Source organism: Archocentrus centrarchus, chromosome 15 (assembly GCF_007364275.1).
Source record: "Archocentrus centrarchus isolate MPI-CPG fArcCen1 chromosome 15, fArcCen1, whole genome shotgun sequence".
Lineage (NCBI taxonomy): Eukaryota > Metazoa > Chordata > Actinopteri > Cichliformes > Cichlidae > Archocentrus > Archocentrus centrarchus.
Window position 1 is genome coordinate 27,236,087 of NC_044360.1, and position 18,471 is coordinate 27,254,557.

The window sequence follows — 18,471 nt, forward strand, 5'->3', positions numbered from 1 at the left end:
TTTGATTGACATCAGTCCTCAAAATTTTATAAGTTACTCTTATATGAGCAGATCAGCAATGACAGCACCAAAGGCCTTTTTGAGGTGTAACACAGCATCGGATAGACTCTCCGATTCCAACTAGAGTGGGGTGAAGTCATAATTCTCTCCACGGTTCTTGCATTAGATGAGGAAAGGGAAGTTAAAGTAAGGGAAACCCATTACTGGAAGCCATGCAGAAGCTCACCAACCCCTGCAGTGTGGTACATAGTGACACACCGCTACCATCTTCCCTTATTCACTGCACACCACTTTACTCACTCCACATTTATATGTTAGCATCAGCTTTGTCCACATGGTTTCCCTGTAAGAGAGGCAAAGAAATGCAGTGATCAGACAGTGACTCACTGCTCTGGTCAGCTGCCGGTTTCAGAGTATTTTTGGATGGATGGAGGGTGTGGTAGTGAGGGAAAGCAGTATATGACTATGGTATGCTGTGTGTGTGTAAGCGTGATTGTGTGTGTGTGGTTCACGAAGGATTTTCAGTTATTTCTTGGTCGCTACAGTCCACTGGCTACATCTCAGCATGTATTATATTTGTCTATCATGGGAGTAGCTGTTACACATTTGCCTGTTTGTGCTGTTAACCTCATTACGGTAAGCATTTGGTCGACTTGTTCTTATGTGTGGCACGTGGTACATCTGTGCTGGTGTGTGTGTGTGTGTGTGTGTGTGTGTGTGTGTGTGTGTGTGTGTGTGTGTGTGTGTGTGTGTGTGTGTGTGTGTGTATTCTGATGGTTAGCTGATCCTGAAACATGGCCCAGCCTTGCTTCCGGCATTGGTATGCAATGAATCTGACCCATTCCCAACATCCTCCACATCTCATCTCTCTCGTTCTGTAGTGAAGCCTGCTCTGAGTCAGCCACACACAAACGCACACTTTACTTTCGCCCCTCTCCAGCAAAAGCATATTCACACACAGCTTCCCATATGCATGCATACTCTCAAGGACGAAGGCTTTGCGCTTACTGAATTAATCGCGTTCCAATTATCAAATGCCCCCCCCCCATCCCTGTCTCACTCGCTCTCTCTCTCTCTCTCTCTCTCTCACCCTCTGTGTGTGGGTGGGGGTGGTTGTCAGCTGATTAGATAATGCAAATACATTATTTATATCACTTTGCTCGTTCTCGCCGCTTTATGGGATTGCCTAGCAACCAGGGAAATATATTCTATTGAGCACGACCTCTGATAACCATGGAGAGAGAGAGAGAGAGAGGGAGAGAGAGAGACTGAATCTATGTGAGAGAGTGAGAAGATGAAAAAAAATCAAGGGTTGGGTGGGTTGGTGGTGGTGGTAGTCGGGAGGGTGCTGCAAACAGAAAGACGATTGGGAGTTGGCTGGTACCTCCGTTGCTATGTATGGCTCATCTGGACTCACTTATTTTTTCCTTTTTCTTTGACGCCTCTCCTTTTTTCCCCCTTCCTCTCTCTCTCTCTCTCTCTGTTCATTGTTCTCAGTTTAGTTCTTTCTCGCTCACTCGCACTTCTTCCCTTCCTTTCTTTCTTCCCTTTACTTACTTCTACTCTGCCTTTCATTCTTCTTCGTTCCAGGTGCTCTCTATCCACGTCAGTGTGGATGTGCGAGTTAGTGTGTGCCTTGTCGGCTTTTATTCTGATATATATTTATCTAGGTGATGTAATGTGCAGTAAGGTGAGAATTCACTTGAAGGAATCAACTGTAGCTTCAGTGTATGTGCTGTATGTGTTAGACACCTTAAGAAACACTTCTAGCAAAACTTGCTTATTCCCTTTCTTTTTGAGAGCTAGGAATAGGAATTACCACTCCAGTATTTAAACACTGAATATAAAATCACAACCGGTGGGTGTTTAGATTCCGAGTTATTTTAAGACTTTTTCACACATGAACTTTAGACAATTGAGAATTGAGAATCAGGTCAGAATATTTTCCACAGTTTGCACATGTAAAACACAACAGAGAATAGTCCAACTCAGATTTGTTTGGAAATACTCCACGTAGTTTAGTTGAGGAAGCTGCCTAGATGCCTAGAATTCAGGGGGCAGCATGCGTGGCACCCACACTCTAGCAGAATATCGGTGCATTTTTCACACATCAGCAAAAACCACAAACACCGGCTCGTGTCTGATCCAACTAGACATTTTCACCTATGTTAGGTATTGTCTGAAAAGTCACTGTGCATGTCTGAAGAGTTCCCCAATTATTGGACTGTATGTGGTATCAGACAAACATACACTATACTCCCAAAAGTTACATACTCACTGTGGAGGTCCTGGTGGACCTTTTGCATTCGCACTATAAAGTGATGTAATGGCTGGCCAGCAGTTGGTAATGCAACGACACTTCTTGTTTTACTCTTTTATTTTCTTATAATCACATTTGAGGCTCTTCATTTTGACTCTACGTTGCCTTTCCAAGTGGTGGACGACCCCTAGCAAGTTGAAGGGAACTGCACGAGTTTTATATTTTACTCTTAGAAAATATCAAGTTCTATTTCTTCACATAGACTTGATAAAACCTGGATTGGACTGGAGGTTCGTTTTTCTGTGCTCTTTTTTTCATTTTTTTTAAGGGTAACATTAAGAGCTCTTGTGTATCAGTGTTTAGATATTTTTAGTGATAGGTACCAGTGCTACATTAATTGTTTGACTAATCAACATACAGTTACACCACTCAAAGTAATACTCAGAGCATAGTTATAAAAACTGCAGTGGTCCAGAGTTCCTGCGTTGTGGACAGAAAAAACATCTAAAAACCTCGAACAGCTGCTGGAACTGAATGCAAAAATTATTGTGGTCTGGAAGCCTCTTGTATGTTAAGCTAAAGCTATTCAGCTATTGCCTACAACTTTATATTTTACTGACACTTATGAGAGTGACATTGGTCTTCTCACATAATTAAATTAAACATGGTTCTGAAAATGCTGAACTGCTAAAAAAAAAAAGTAAACTGTATATTAAGGAAATAACAATGAAACACAGTCAAAGCCAACATGGCTGAGGTAAATACAGTAGCCTTGGCTCACCTGCCCGTCCAGACTAAATATTTGATGGGATCAGAAGTCCAAGTAAAGCACTCCTCTTGGTTGAAAGGCAGGGGATTAAGTCATGATATATATATATATATATATATATATATATATATATATATATATATATATAGTCATCTGGATAGTCATAGTGGATAGTCACAGGTCTGTAGGCGGCATGGTTGACAGCAGCAGATTGCAAGTCTAAATTTAGAGGTCAGTTGTCTCTCCGCTGTCTAGAAGATGTTGATTTTTTTTTTCTTTTAAACTGATAAACAATCCATATGATCATCTTATCACAAACTGATTTTGTGTTTATATCTCTTAAGCATACAACTATTATTCTGCTGAGTGTCTCCACACCCAGTGACACTTTTGCTGAAACCCTTTTCATCTACGTATGTGTGGCTTTATAGTTGCATCCAAGTATTTGTATGCAAAATACATTGTAACCAAAAAAATGTAATGGTCACTTGAGGCAGAAAAAGTTTTTGGTAATAAAGAAGTTATTCGATGGATATTATTCTAAATAAATCTCTGCGGAGCTGCTTAGCTATTGCTGGTATGGTAGAATATTACAAAGTGTTCTTCTTGTCTTTGCACAGTATGGAATATGAATAATATCTGCTGACACCAAAGAACAAAAACTAATTTCCCCAATGCTAATCAATCCTATAATCAAATCTCTGTTGGGTTTGTTTATTTGTGACATCCAGGAAGCCTCTTTTCATTCTCTTCAGTCTAGTTGATGGAAATGCACTTAATTAAATGTTGTTTGTAGTTTGAAGCATTTCAAAAGTTTGCTTAAAAAAATTTGGCTTGAAAGACTGATGAAAACACTAGTGCCCACTCGTAGAGTTTGGCTCAGCTCAGTTCGGTTGTACTTAAACGGCACAAAAAGAAACAAACCTGTGCTGCCAAGCTCACTGGGATCAGCTTTAGGTAAAACCGACGACAGATGGCTGGGTGTAATTAAAGACCAACTATTAGATATCAGTTTTCTCAGTGGAATGCCAGAAACATTTGGTGGCAATTGAAATGTCTTTTTTTTTTTTTTTTAATGTGTTTGTTCACTTTCCCACTCCCTTATTATTTGTAATGGCTGGATTTATAATCAAATTTGATCCAAAGACACTTTGCCTCATTTACACCCACCTACCCACACACACACACACACAAACACCAGTGACACTGAGCAACAATGGCTTAACCATCAGCATTTTTCAATGTGTTTCTCTCAGTCATGTGGACAGGGAGAGTGCCAGGCCTTTGATTAGTGGATGTCCTGTGTCTGAATTTCTCTTCTTGTTCTCACATTCAGTGGAAATCTGTCCTGTTCTTTTTTCCCTAAAACTATTTCTTGTGAACAGTTCAGTCCTTTCCAAGGACATTAATTTCAGTCTCATATCTGTGCATTCACGGCCAAAGAGGATGTTGCCAATTTTTTTCTAAAATCTTGTCTGGCCAATAGTGCTACAGTCATGCTAGGGAAAACAGTAACTGGAGACTGCAGCACAGTCAAAATTATTGCAAAAATGAACAATGACTATTCAATCTTGTTGCCTTTGAAATGGTTGCTTCGAAAATGGGGGGCCAGGTTTGCGACTACTTGCAACAAGTTTCTGTCTTCAAAGCAAGTTTGGTGAAGATGAAGATAAAATGGCAATATGATGGAGTCAGTCTGCTACCGGTTTGCAATCGAAAGGGGCCAAGTTGGCAATTACATGCAATCTCTTTGTGATAATACAGTGATTAACTGTGATAAATTGGTGAAAATCGCACATCTGATCTTGTTCTTTCCCCTTCTGTGTTCATGTGTGTGCACATAGTTACTGTGTATTAGACCCTTAAAGAACAGCAGAGACAGTACGCAATAGGTCAGTTTGACAACTGGTCAAAAGTTGAATTTCAGTTTATAGCCTTTACAAGCAAATCCACCATTATGTGGTGACTGGGCCGTAATGTTGCCAGGTTATTCATCAACTATACAGAGAGAAAAACCAGAATCTGTCATTGGCTGTTTCTCCTGTTAACCCCTGCTGTAGCCGGAGACACCATACAGGAATATCAGTGGTGGATGGATAAACTGTCAACAAACAGCTTAGAAACATAACTTCCTCTGAATCACAAATTGTTCTCACATATCACCTCAAGCTCTATATGCTAAGCTTGTCATGGCCGGGGAGGAAACGGACGAGGAAGGACTCACATGAAGGACTCCAGAAGCAAACATAACTAAAAAGGGGATTTATTTCAACGGGGGAAACACAAATACAAAAACCTTGGAAGGGAGGCACAGGGAGACGAAGGGCAGGCACAGGGAACACAGGAACATGCGGGCACAAAACATCAACGACGCGACAACAGGCATGGAAAACACAGGACTTAAATACACAAGGGGCTAATGAGGGAAGAGGAAACAGGTGGGAACACAGGTGAGGCAAATGAAACTAATCACACGGGGGGGAAGCAAAACTAGACACGAAGCACAGGGAAATCATACTGACAGAATAAAACAGGAAGTGATAAACCAAGGAACACGCAGACGAGTCACAACACTGGGAACATGACAACATACTGGGGAGGACACACTCAGGAAATAAATTAACACAAAACGCTGGGCCAACGGCCCAGGACATGACAAAGCTGAGCTTACCACGTTCCATAGCCAGCTCTGGTACAAAAAAAAAGAACAAAACTCTTATGAGCTTACTTAAAAAAAGGAAAACCAATGATTGTTTCCTGAAAAAGATGAACTATTTCCGTGACTTCCCGTAACAACATTGAATTGGCTTCCAGTAAAACACTATACTGTACATACTGTACAGTAAGTATATCTAGTACAGTACAGTTAATTTGATCGAGCTGCTGACCTAGGAGAATCCATGGTTACCAGTCTACATGATATAGAGGGTACAAATGGAAGGCTGTGTGTGTGTGTGTGTGTGTGTGTGTGTGTGTGTGTGTGTGTGTGTGTGTGTGTGTTAGTCCAGTAAGCAAAAATGTAGAAACAATGTAACCCATGTGAGTTTAGAGACAAGAGCACAGACAGTGAAATGTGGAAACTAGTGACTAAACCAGCAGCAAGGAATGTATCATACACCCACGCACATGTGTGCATTCATGCACACATATGTTCGCACACACACACACACACACACACACACACACACACACACACACACACACACACACACACACACACACACACACACACACACAAGCTTGTAGAGCTGTGTGCACATCCTGTGAGAGGCTCTCTCCATACCAACAGTTTTATTATTCCTCCATGTTTTCCACAGAGCAGCAGTGAGAAAAATGAGAACAGAGGAAAGAAGGAAGACAGAGTGTGCACTCTTATTGAAAGTTGCATCAGAGCCCCTAGACAGCTTTGTGAATTTCAGCCCAATTAATCTCAAGCTTGTGAGCAGAGACTGCATAACAAGACTCGTCTGTCTGACCTCAGGCCAGCTCAGTGAATGCGTGTGTGTGTGTGTCTGTTTGTGTGTGTGTAACAGATAGTCAAAGTAAGTCAAGGGATGATTGTGCAAGACTGGCTGCCTGTTGTCACCTTGAGTGTGCATGTGACACTGTAGGTTGCCTATGTGTGTGCGCCTGTAGAGGATGTTTGTGTGTGAGGCAGACTTGACTCCATGCTGTTGGCCAGTTGTGTGATATTCTAGTCTGCTGGACTCCCAGTGGAGCTTTGCTCCACAGAGACAGAACTTATGCATTAAGAGGTATGACCTTTAACATGGTGTTAAAAGTTATCATCCATAATGTTCTTCTCTTTCTCACATACATTTTTTTAATATATGCGTTTCGCTGCAATGACTATAATCACCTATTATGTTTGTACATCCTTAGAGTTTACATGTAATGACAGTTGTTGCTCATTCCTTCCTCCTTCAGCTTTGTGCATATATAGTATATACAGTATATTCATAAAGTGTAAAACCAGTGAGTGTGAATATTGCATGCATACCCACCACTCATGGCCTAGCCTAGGGCAATAGTCAACCATCACTCCACTGTAAATAAGCTCTTCAGGAAACCATGTTTTGTAAAGGACCATGCCAATGTCTTTGAATGTTCTGAACAATTTAGTATCATCTGTGTAAATGTAACAATTGCATGATTTTTTGTTTATTTCAGCCTAATATATCAAAAAAAAAACCCATTTGCAGTACAAACAGTAGTTCAAGTAGTTTAGTTGATGAACTAGATAATACTCAGCCACCTGCAATGACAGATGCATCTACTAAGCTGAGGATGAAGATTGTGGCTAGACTCAAGGTAGCCACTCAACTAAGAGCACAACCTCCCCAGCTCACTAACAGGGTCCCACCAGAGGAGATCCTTGCAAATGTGAACATGTGTGGAGAAAAAGGCCGGAGGTCAAAATCAGAGTAGCCCAGAAGGATGTTAGTCAGTTAGGTGCAGAATGGTCTCATGAGAGACACGGACGGATTGAAAGGGGTACAACATCATGTCCATAACTGAGGCTCGAGAAACTACCAAACAAAGGCTCACAGCTCTGGCAACTACACTGAAAAGATACACCAGAGAAATAGTGGCCAAGAAAATAAATGGCCTGTTCTCCAAAAATCCATCCAGGGTGGCTAACACAGATCATGAAGGATTCCCACAAGGTTACTATCACCATCAAACTACCGGCCGATTACCTGCCTATTCATAACATGGAAGCTCCTCTCAGGCATTGTAGTAACCAAGCTGAGTAGGCACATGAGTCAATACATGAGCACAGCTCAGAAAGACATTGGAAATAACACCAGAGGGGCCAAAGTACCAGCTCCTGGTTGATAGAGCAGTACACTGAGACGCTAAAACCCGGCAGACCAACCTGAGCACTGCCTGGATTGACTACCAGAAAGCCTTCGACTCAGTGCCCCACACACGAATACTGGAGTGGTCGGCATTGTATAAGGTTAATATTGTGCTAATAACATTCATCAGGAACTCAGTGGGACTGTGGAAGACAACACTGGAGGCCAACTCGAAGGCAGTCACACAAGTTACCATCAAGTATGGAATATACCAAGGCACTGTCCTCGCTGCTGTTCTGCATAGGCCTCAACCCCAAAGCCAGCTCTTCACTAAGAGCAGATACAAGATTGGAGTGGAGTGGCCATCAGCCACCTCCTACACATGGATGACATCAAGCTGTATGCCACCCATGAGCGAGCAAGACATTGACTCACTGATCCACCTTACCAGGAGCTACAGTGAGGACACTTCAGTGTAGAATAGAATAGAATAGAATGCCTTTATTTGTCATTATACAGAATGTACAGTGAGATTGGATAAGTGTGGCTGAACAGTTGCAAAGAGAGGGAAGGCGATCCAGACTGAAGGGGTGGAGTCACCAGAAGGCAGAATAGCAGATATACAGGACAGCTACTAGGACCTTGGTATCCCACAGACCAACAGGAACCATGATAAAGACCCACAAAGGTTGGTCACAGCCAAATACGTCCAGAAGGTAAGACATGTCTTACCTTCTGGACATATTTGGCTGTGAAGGTGCTGAGAAGCCAGCTGAACAGTAGGAACAAGATCCAAGCCATCAATACACACACCCCACCAGTCATCAGATACCCAGCTGGAATAAAAAGCTGGCCACAGGAGGAGACAGATGCTACTGATATCTAGACACGACAACTCTTCCAAATGCACGGAGGCCTCCACCCAAAGTTCAACACCCTGAGGCTCTATGAACAACAGAAAGAGCAAGGGCAAGGATTAGCCAGTGTCAGAACACAATTCAGGATGAAACCCAGCGCATCTGTGAATTCAGGATATTATCAGGAAAATGGCCCCCCAAGATCAGCTGCTCCAAGAATGCCTCTTCAGGCCCCTGAAGATAGACTGTGATGAGGAACAGGAAAAGGAACGATATGGATGACCAAGCCCCTGTATGGGGTCCTGAACAATCAACAGATAAATGAAGTGGCTGGTATCAAGAAATCCTACCAGTGGTTAAAAAACACTGGCTTAAAAGTCAGCAAAGAGGCACTGATCATGACAGCACATGAACAGGCCCTAAGCACAAGATTCATAGAGGCAGGCATCTACCACAGCCAACAGGATCCAAGTTGCAGACTGTGCAAAAGGGTAACGCTTTCTTTTAAAGCCCACCCTTAGGCCGTAACTATCCTGTAAGTAAATTTTAGTTATGTGGAATTACGCCATAATTATTTTTTAATTACGCTGTAATTATTTTTTAATTCTGCCGTAGTAAAAATAATTACGGCGTAATTACACATAACTAAAATTTACTTAAAGGATAGTTACGGCCTAAGGGCGGGCCTTAAAAGAAAGCGTTACCTGCAAAAGTGTGCTGGAGACCATCCAGTACATAGTAGCAGAATGTAAGATGCAAGCTAGGACTGCATACATTTAGAGGTGCAACCAAGTGGCTGCGATAGTGTACAGGAATATCTGTGCCATATATGGTCCCAAAGTCCCCATGTCCTGATGGGAGACCCCACCAAAGGGCTAAGGTCTATTAGGACTTCACATTCCAGACAGACAAGCAGGTTCTGGCCAACAAACCAGACATAGTAGTTGTTGACAAGGAGCAGAAGGCCGCAGTTGTGATAGATGTGGCAATCCAGGCAGACAGCAACATCAGAAGGAAGGAGCACGAGAAAACAGACAACTACCAAGGGCTGAAGGAACAACTGGAGCAAATGTGGAAAATAAAGTCCAAAGTGGTCCAAAGGAGCATTAGGAGCTGTAACCCTAAAACTTGAAGAGTGGCTCCACCACATTCCAGGCACAACATTTGAGGTCTCTGAACAGAAGACTGCAGATACTACGCAGAACTCCCAGGCCTCTGGAAGGGGACCCAAGCTTGAGAATGACACACAGGGAGATATTCTCATATAGTGTATGTGCAACATGTGCAACTAATCCTTGTGAGCCCAAAGTTAAGGCTTCAACCTGCTCTAAATGTGCGGTCTCAGACAGTTTTTTCCTACCCCTGACATCAGTGAAAGAATATCCCAAATAATGGTTATATGAGGCATTCAGCTTGGCACAGCATGTAGGCAGCTAACTCCTATAGCTGTCTTTTACTGATGCTTTGATAATGGCAATGAGTAAACCTATAATCAGAAAACACTTGAGGTTGCACTTACCTGTGGTTTCACTTAGAGAACAGGACTTTTGTGTGTAGTGAGACATAAGCATGGCTAACATCAGTGGCTTGTGATGACTTTGATTTTAAAGTACATTAAAAAAAAAAAAAAAATATATATATATATATATATATATATATATATAATAAAAAAAATACAGCTGAATTAAAAGGCTTGAACACTGTGTGACATGGTTAATCATCAATGTCTATGGATGGATTAAAAACAGTAAAAAAAAAAATGAAGGCTGTGCGTTAGCAAAGCAGCTGGTTTAACATAGTACATTCAGTCAAGCAACTGATTTCTCAGACAGAGTTACTCTTAAAGTCTTGGTGGAGTCTGCACCTGTTCAACTTGTCTGTTTTATTAAACCCGCGATGGTTGAAGTCCTTTCTCCATCATCAAAGCTTTCCTTGGTAACATTTAAAGGAGTTATTCTTTTTTTTTTCCCACACTGTGTCCCAACTCCTCTACACATATTCTCCCAGGTGGATAGTAAGAGGAAACATATCAGTTACGATGATAAATTACAGAAGCTCATTTACTTACTCTGTTTCCACACAATATGCAGATGGTAACTGATCTCGACAGCTTGTCTAGCATGCCAGATTAGCATGCTAGTCTCCCATCAGTGTCCTGCTGAAGACCAGAGGTTTATCCACATGTGCAAAGAACTAGAAAAGGCTGCTGACCTCTCAGCTTGGACAGCCCAGTGAGACACAGATACACCTACAAAACACTAGTGACATGCAGATTTTAGTGGGATCATAGTGAAGCAGAGTTAATCTTGCTTCCAGAGTCAATAGCCAACAAGATGTAATTTAGTTTAAGGGTGGATGCAAACAGGCCAGAAGCTTTATGACAGACTACTGTTTCAGTTTTACTTTGGTATGTTTTAATTGATCTTTATTTTTAGATTTCACTAGACAAACATTGATTGCCTTGCTTGCTCTGAGGGATGCCACTGGCTAACATTATGCTAGCTGTTGATGAACAAATACTACCAGTGCTACAGGCTGGCTGCATTATAAACTTTTGTTTTTTTCAGTTCCCTGTAACTTTGATTTACAAAGTTTTTTTTGTCTGTTATTGTGACATTTACTCACCCAGTTAAATGCAGCACTCTGGGAATATGTGAATTTTGTTATATTCCAAATGGGGTCCAAATTAGCCCACACCAAGCTAAAGATTTCTCACAGATTTGAATTTTATTTGTGGCATTATTGATGTTGGGTTTGCATATGTGCTTAAAAGCAGGCACACAGATGCTAAACAATACAGTTTTAAGGTTCCCCTCTGAAAGTGTCTTAAGTGACAATTATTTTATAATTGTATATTTTATTTTATAATATATTTTATAATAAACGAATAAGAGAGCAATAGCTGCCTGCCTCTCCAGCAAGTCCTTTAGATGGATGTCGACAGCAGAGTCCTTTTTATGTTCATTCAACTCAGCAGATTTTCAGAGCAGAAGAACGAATGTGAAATCCATGGGAAACACTGAACTTTTACTAAAAGAAAGGAGTGCAGTGTGATGGTCTGGGATTTGTTATTCTGTATTTACACTAACCAAATCAGTTAAGTCATTCAAAAAGCCACAGTCTGCGTCAGCAAATCGTGGGCAGGAAGTGCAAATAACTCGCATCTACTTAAAGGATTCCTTCAGGCAGTCTTTCTCTAACCATAAGCACGCTACCAGTTTTCATCAGTGCATGTGTTTCTTTGTGCATGTGTTACCGTGTGTGCCTGCATACTAACATACTGCATCATCTTTCTGTAGAAGGTTGCTCCTAATCTCATCATTTGTGGATTTTCTCCCTTCAGCTGTACAATCCCAGCTGAATACGACTCTTGTGTTTCCGTTTTTGTTTTTTGCCGTCCCGACTCGTCTGCTGGACAGCAGGCATTCTAATCCAAGATTTGGGTTTTTAGCAAAAAGCCACCATCTGCTAGCTTGATCTTATCATGCCATAAAAACATTTTGATGGTAGATATTTAGGATAAAAACAAAATATGCCTAGGTACTAAAATTAAATGTAAAATCTCCATTCTGTGAACATTAGAGCAACCCAAAGGTCAGCGTTTATCCTGCGACTCTTTCAAAGTGATTATTATTTAGTTTTACCATGTTAAACTCAGCTAGCAATCTTCCCCTTAAAACAAACATTTAAATAACATTTTACTCCTTAATTACTTTTTAATTCCAAAGGGTTTTTTTTGCTGAATCCAGTTTTGTTTTCTAAACAGGATATTTCTTTCTGTGCATATTTAGAGCTTTGAATATAACTTATTAAGTGTGACATTATTTCTAAAATTGTTTTTTCCTGCATGTCTCCATCACTCTGTCCATTTAGGGCCGTCTGCTGGTGAAAACTGGGCGTGTCTATCTAGGTGAAAAGGTTCTGCGTGATGCGGTTCAGATCCACAGCACCTCCCACGAAGCGTGGAGTGGCCTCGGTGAGGCTCTTCAGTCTCGGAATTGCAGCCAGGCTCCTGACTGCTTCTTGACAGCCCTCGAGCTGGAGGCCTCCAGTCCCATCCGGCCCTTCATCATTATCCCCAGAGAGCTCTGAAATTCCTGCCTTGGTTGGACTGAAACTTTGGGTTTGGCTTTTTGCCAAAAGGCCAAAATCTTATGATAAACTGAAGAAAGACAATGTAAAAATGGGCTTTAAATCAATAATTACTTTTGGTCTGGTTTTTTGCCATTAGGAAATTTGCCTCTATCGTTATCAGGTTGTCACGGTCACTTGTGGTTTGCATGTAAGATGCCAATTTGTCTGCAAACAGTCACAAACTACGGGCTGAGTGGGAGTGAAACTGTGAAATGTGTGACACATCCTGGATGTGGAGAAAGTTTATCTTCAAATTAAAAGTGCATCTTTGTGTGATTTGGAACATATTGGTTCGAGTGGTCCTTCACTTCTGGTTTGCGTCACACTTTTTCAAGTTTCAGGACAGTTCAGTGAGTAAATGGCAAGTGTTTGCAGACAAGCCAGCATCTATTTTCAACAACAACAACAAAAAGTTGACCAAGTCGGTGCATCCAAATGCTCAGCTCTGGAGCCAGGAAATGTTCATCTAAAACAGGAAAAGGAACACAAAAATAGAAGCTTAAAAACACTACGGAGGAACTCCCTTTTAACGGAAAGAAACCTCCGTCATAACCAGCCTCAGTGAGCGTGCAAATTTACTGCATAAGGCATGGTTCAAGGTCACCAGATTAAGCACCAGCTATAAATCTTATCAAAAAGGAAAGTTTTAAATCTGATCTTAAAACTAGAGAGGGTGTCTGTCTCCTGAATCCATACCTCTGCTCTAAGCCCTGTTGGTGTACCCATCCCTGTAGCTGCAGTGTGTGATATTTATTTTTTTATTTACTTTGCTGTTTTGAGTGCTTTTGAGCCAGGGTAGCTGTCTCCCTGTGCTTCATATTTTTCTCATGTAGCTAAGCTAAGGTTAGCTCATATTTGACTCATCTAACTTTTGACAAGAAGTGTGTTTTTCTAAATTTTAGGTATTACTTCAAGTATATTTTAAAGAAGAAGGCATGTAACAAATCAGTTTCACTTCAAGTGGAAAAAGTTCTTAATTTTTTCCTTTGTCACTTTGGTAATTATCAGTTTAACTGCCCCACAGTACTTATATGAACATTCCTAGCATATTTTTGATAATCAAATGATAGCACTGATGTGAAAACACCAACATTGGTATTAATGCAGTTTGTGCACATAAAGAAACAGAGGACTTCAGCTCTTTGCACGTGAATGAGGGGTGTATAGAAAATTACTATTCTGACATAAGTAATGTCATGCATCTGCTATGGAGTCATTAGTACATCAGTAATAGTGACACGATGAGGGATATTTTTAATGATCACAGTCACTGGGTTCATAAGTTCAGAGATGTGCTGGTTACATCTTGAGATGGAGTGTATATTGTGTCATATATACGTGGCAGTGCAGATAGGTGGATAATGTGCGTGCTGTTCATCACAGCAGCAGCTCCACTTCATCATTATTTTGGTCTTTGATGTATTTTTGATGATGGCGTTGACTGGCATAGCTTTTATGTACACACGCAAGCACAAACACTTCCTCCTGTTCATCTTCAAATGGGAACTAGCATTAACGCGTCATTCCATAAGGCATCATTATGTGTCCGTACACGAAGCATTTTAATGCATGTGTGTTTGTTTTGAATGATCCCTCTGGGATGTTGTCGGTCCATCTTCTGCTTGCTCCATTTGTACGGTACAGTAGGCCCTCATCCATGCACATATATGTGTCTCTTTTTTCTTTTTTTGACTCATCTGTTCACAATGCCCTCCATTATAAACAATGGTGGCTTTTAAAAATCACTGCTGGATTTTGCATCTTCACCTGCCTTGTCACTTGTGACTAATGGACATCACTTCCGAGTGCCTAACCACATAAATGTGAGCAGTGGGACTGGGCTGCCGGCTTATGTAATACTGCCAGCACAGTTTTCTGCCTCCAAACTCCCTCCTCCTTTACCTCTCTCTCTCTCTCTCTCTTTCTCTTTCTCTCTCACCCTCTATATCTCTCGCCCTCTCCCAGCTTGCCTGATGTGATGTGATGTGGCTTTGTTGCCTAGCAGCCATCCCCTTGTTTGAGTAACTGGGGAAGTGGAGAGATATCTGGTCCTCCGAACAACACACATATACAGTGGGAAGGAAGACACACACACACACGCACATGCACACACACACACACGTGTGGTTTTACAAGTTTGACAGTGTCTGTTTGATGTCTGCTGCTACCATGTGAGGTATGAGCCAGCTATAATCAATGTCTCATGCTGGTTTAAATTGATTTGTGCTATGGGAAGAGTCCCTGCCTTTGCTTTCAGGGAAAAAAAAAAAGCCGTCTGTTCTTCTCCCTCCCTGCAGCATCGCAAGCACACAAATCTCTACCTTCTCTGTCCTTCTTTAAAAGAACCGCCCACGTCCCCATCACTCCCAATCCCTCATTCATCAATAGTTCGATTTTTGGGCAGAGAGATTATCTATCACTGTCACCTCTTTTCTTCCATCCTGAAAGTCTATTTTTACTTTTTTCCCTCCTCACTCACCGACTCTCCCTTGTTCCATCCTCTCCTCATTAGCACCATGTGAGACACCTACACAGGGGCTTCGGGAGATGAATGGTCTAATCCTCAAGGGGAAAGAGTGAAGTATTACATGGTGCACTCACACATGCGCAATCACACACACACACACACACACACTGACAATGAGAGACACATGATGAACTCATTTTGAGGTACAGTACAAGTACATATGCTTAAATGTATACTCACACGCACACATGCGCACAGATACAAACGTCTCTGGTGAAAGGAGACAGATTAATGAAGGAAGCAACCTGGTGCAAAGTCTTCAAGAATGGCAGCGGGCAGTTTTATTCACTGGACCTGGTGAAACCACAGACACATATACACATATGCAGACTTATATGGATAAGATCATATATGCATGTGTGTCACTGTGATGTCAAAGCACTCATGCACAGCACTCTGGTGTCACTTTTACACCTGAGCAACACACCCTCCACACCCACCACATGATAAACAAGCATGCAAACATAGAACTTGCAATCAACTCACTTTGAGTGAGGTTTGTATGCAAGTGTGGTATTCAGGTCATGCGTGTGGATGCCACCCCAGCAGGGGCAGATGGAGGGCACAGGGCTGGGTGGCGCTGCTGCTGCAGGGCGCCAACAAGGAAACCGTAAACCATCACTGTGATGACCAAACAAGGCCGTGGAGTCATGGATGGGTGAGGGGTGTGATGGAGGTTATGAGGATCAGATGTGGTTCCATAATCTCATATATTAATAAAATGACAGATGTGACATAGTAGATCCCCAAGGAGAGTGTTCGGGCGCTTTCAGTGTTCACGTGTTGACATAAGAATGTATTCAAAACGCTGTACGAATCATTTGTAAAGCTAAACATTTTGACATGACTGAGTGCTTTCCAAAGATTTTTCAGTAAAGAAAAAAAAACAAAACTCAATAAATGTTTCCCAGTAGTTTCATTATGACTTACATTATTGCTGCTGTTTATAGTCACCTTACCATCTACCTGAATCAATCTTCTGTAGGCTATAATGAAAATGCGTGTCATTTTCACAGGTGTGCTAAAAGAATTTACTGACATTTTTTCACATGACTATTTGCTTTAGTAGGCAGTTAGCATGACCTAGCATAAAGACTGGAAATAAGGGGAACAGCCTTGTTTTCTAAAGGGCAGTTACGCCATATTTTTAAAAACTTTTATGTATGCAAAACAGATTTCTAAGGCTATGCTGGCTCTAAATGTACATTTAGCAGACAGATATATATTTTAATGCCATTACATAAAGCTGGCTCCGAAAGCAATCCCCATAGACTCCCATGTTAAAATTCCCAATTTTACAGTCAGAAAAAAGCATCTTTAGTGATAGTTTTAGCCACTATTGAAAGTTGGATGCTGACAGTGTCAGCTAGCTATGTATGCAGCTTGCTAACCTTGCTAGCATTAATAACTCAGCACTCTTGTCTGAACATGGTCACTTTTGGCTCCAAAAAAAAAAAAGAGAAAAAAAGCCATTAAGCAACAACCAAAATGCTAAGGTAAGGCTTCAAAACAGATTTTCAAAAATCACCAGGTGATGTCACAGTGATGCCCATCTTTTATATACAGTCTCTGTTTAGCATTTTTCTTTCTTTCTTTTTTTTTTCCTTTGCCGGACACCAGAATATCTCACATACCTGTTTAATGATATGAAATAGGTGTTAAATATCTCTCACAATGTTGCCACCCTGCTGCCAGCCTCATTTTTTGGACATGGTCTGGTGCTCATTTATGAGGCTGAAATTTTCAAGCAAGCAGGCTTAATAACACCACAGTAAACAACAGCCTGGCCAGCAGTTTGTTCTCTTCCATCAATCACCAGACCTGCAAACTTGATAGCCCTCCAGCGCTGTCAGTCCACGTTGCACACACACTGTGACAGTGCCAGCACCATTACCCACTTAAACAATGACCCCCTTGTTCACTAACAGTCGCTCATTGGAGTTGATTAAATTTTTAAATGTCATTTAATAGAAGTGTAATGTACCTCCCGTGTATCTGTCAGCAACTGGGGGTGGGGGTGGGATGGGGTGAAAGGATACCTAGTTAACCTCCCGGTGTGTCGCAGTGCCTGCTAAATTCCTTGGTCATCACCCTTAGTGTTGGCAGTGCTGAGAGTAAATGAACCCCTCTGAACCTGAACCTGCAACCACTTTGTCTGACCTCACTCCTGGTTTTTCAAGGTGTTTGTGTTATACAGCAGGGAAGATGGAGCCCGGCTGAATCTCCAGTACTGCAGGGCGATTTTAGCTCAACACAATGTCAATGAATAAACAATGGCTGCACTGTTTGAGGGTTTATTTGTTTGGAGAACTCGAGCTGGGACTCAGGAAACCGATAATAAGTCCCACGCCGGTGCTGGATTAGAGTATTTTTAAGTAACCTCACATTCTTTGAAAATTCCAGTGGTCTGCCTTCGTCATCTCTCCGAAGCCGGGTCACATTTTCTCAGCATGTTGTCTAGTGTTAGCTGTTAATTTGACATCCTCGACTCTGGCCCAGCAGTGCAGCTGAGTAGCAGAGTCGAGTCTTGCTGTAAGCTGCCAAAAACACAGATTTATTCCAGACGTTCACCGATGTGCTACACTGCTTCCCAAATGTTGACCAGATCTCATTAAGCTGTTCCCAGAAAGAGGAGAAGATGTTTAGGCTGCTGGTACAACTTACCCTGACACCAGATGTTCTTGTGCCCTTTAAATGATAGGAGTCCACTGTGCCAGCGTAGCTCACATTTTAGATCATGCGTAAGTCATCTTTCCCACCACCCTTCACATGAAAAAACTAGCAGAAATTTTTTTTTTTTTTTTAAACAGGATAATGTGTGTGTGTGGTAGGGATTGCGGTGTTACTGTGGTCTTTAGTAATCATCTTTTCTGTGAGTTTTATTCATCTGAAAAAGCTATTCCAATCACTCATCCAAGTAAACTACATAAATTATACTGGAATATGCATTTGATGCCCAGTTAGTAGGCCACAGATCCTTTAAGAAATGTGTATGTGTGCACATGTTTGCAGGTTTGCGCATCAGCTCGCAAGTGCGTTTTTAAAAAGCAAAGGATCACAAGTGCATGTGCATTTGTTGCATTGCACGGATGCGTGAGTGTTTATTTTAATGCAACGTGTGT

The 18,471-nt window shown here is 41.6% G+C and overlaps 1 protein-coding gene across 1 annotated transcript in view; it reads left to right on the forward strand.

The window, feature by feature from the left end:
- Positions 1-16,250, forward strand: part of ttc7a (tetratricopeptide repeat domain 7A) — a 72,818-nt gene extending 56,568 nt beyond the window's left edge. Inside the window, 1 exon segment of the mRNA XM_030747583.1 lies at positions 12,562-16,250. Coding sequence (XP_030603443.1) covers positions 12,562-12,780 — 219 coding nt within the window. The 3' untranslated portion in view covers positions 12,781-16,250.
- The last annotated feature ends 2,221 nt before the right edge of the window (positions 16,251-18,471 follow it).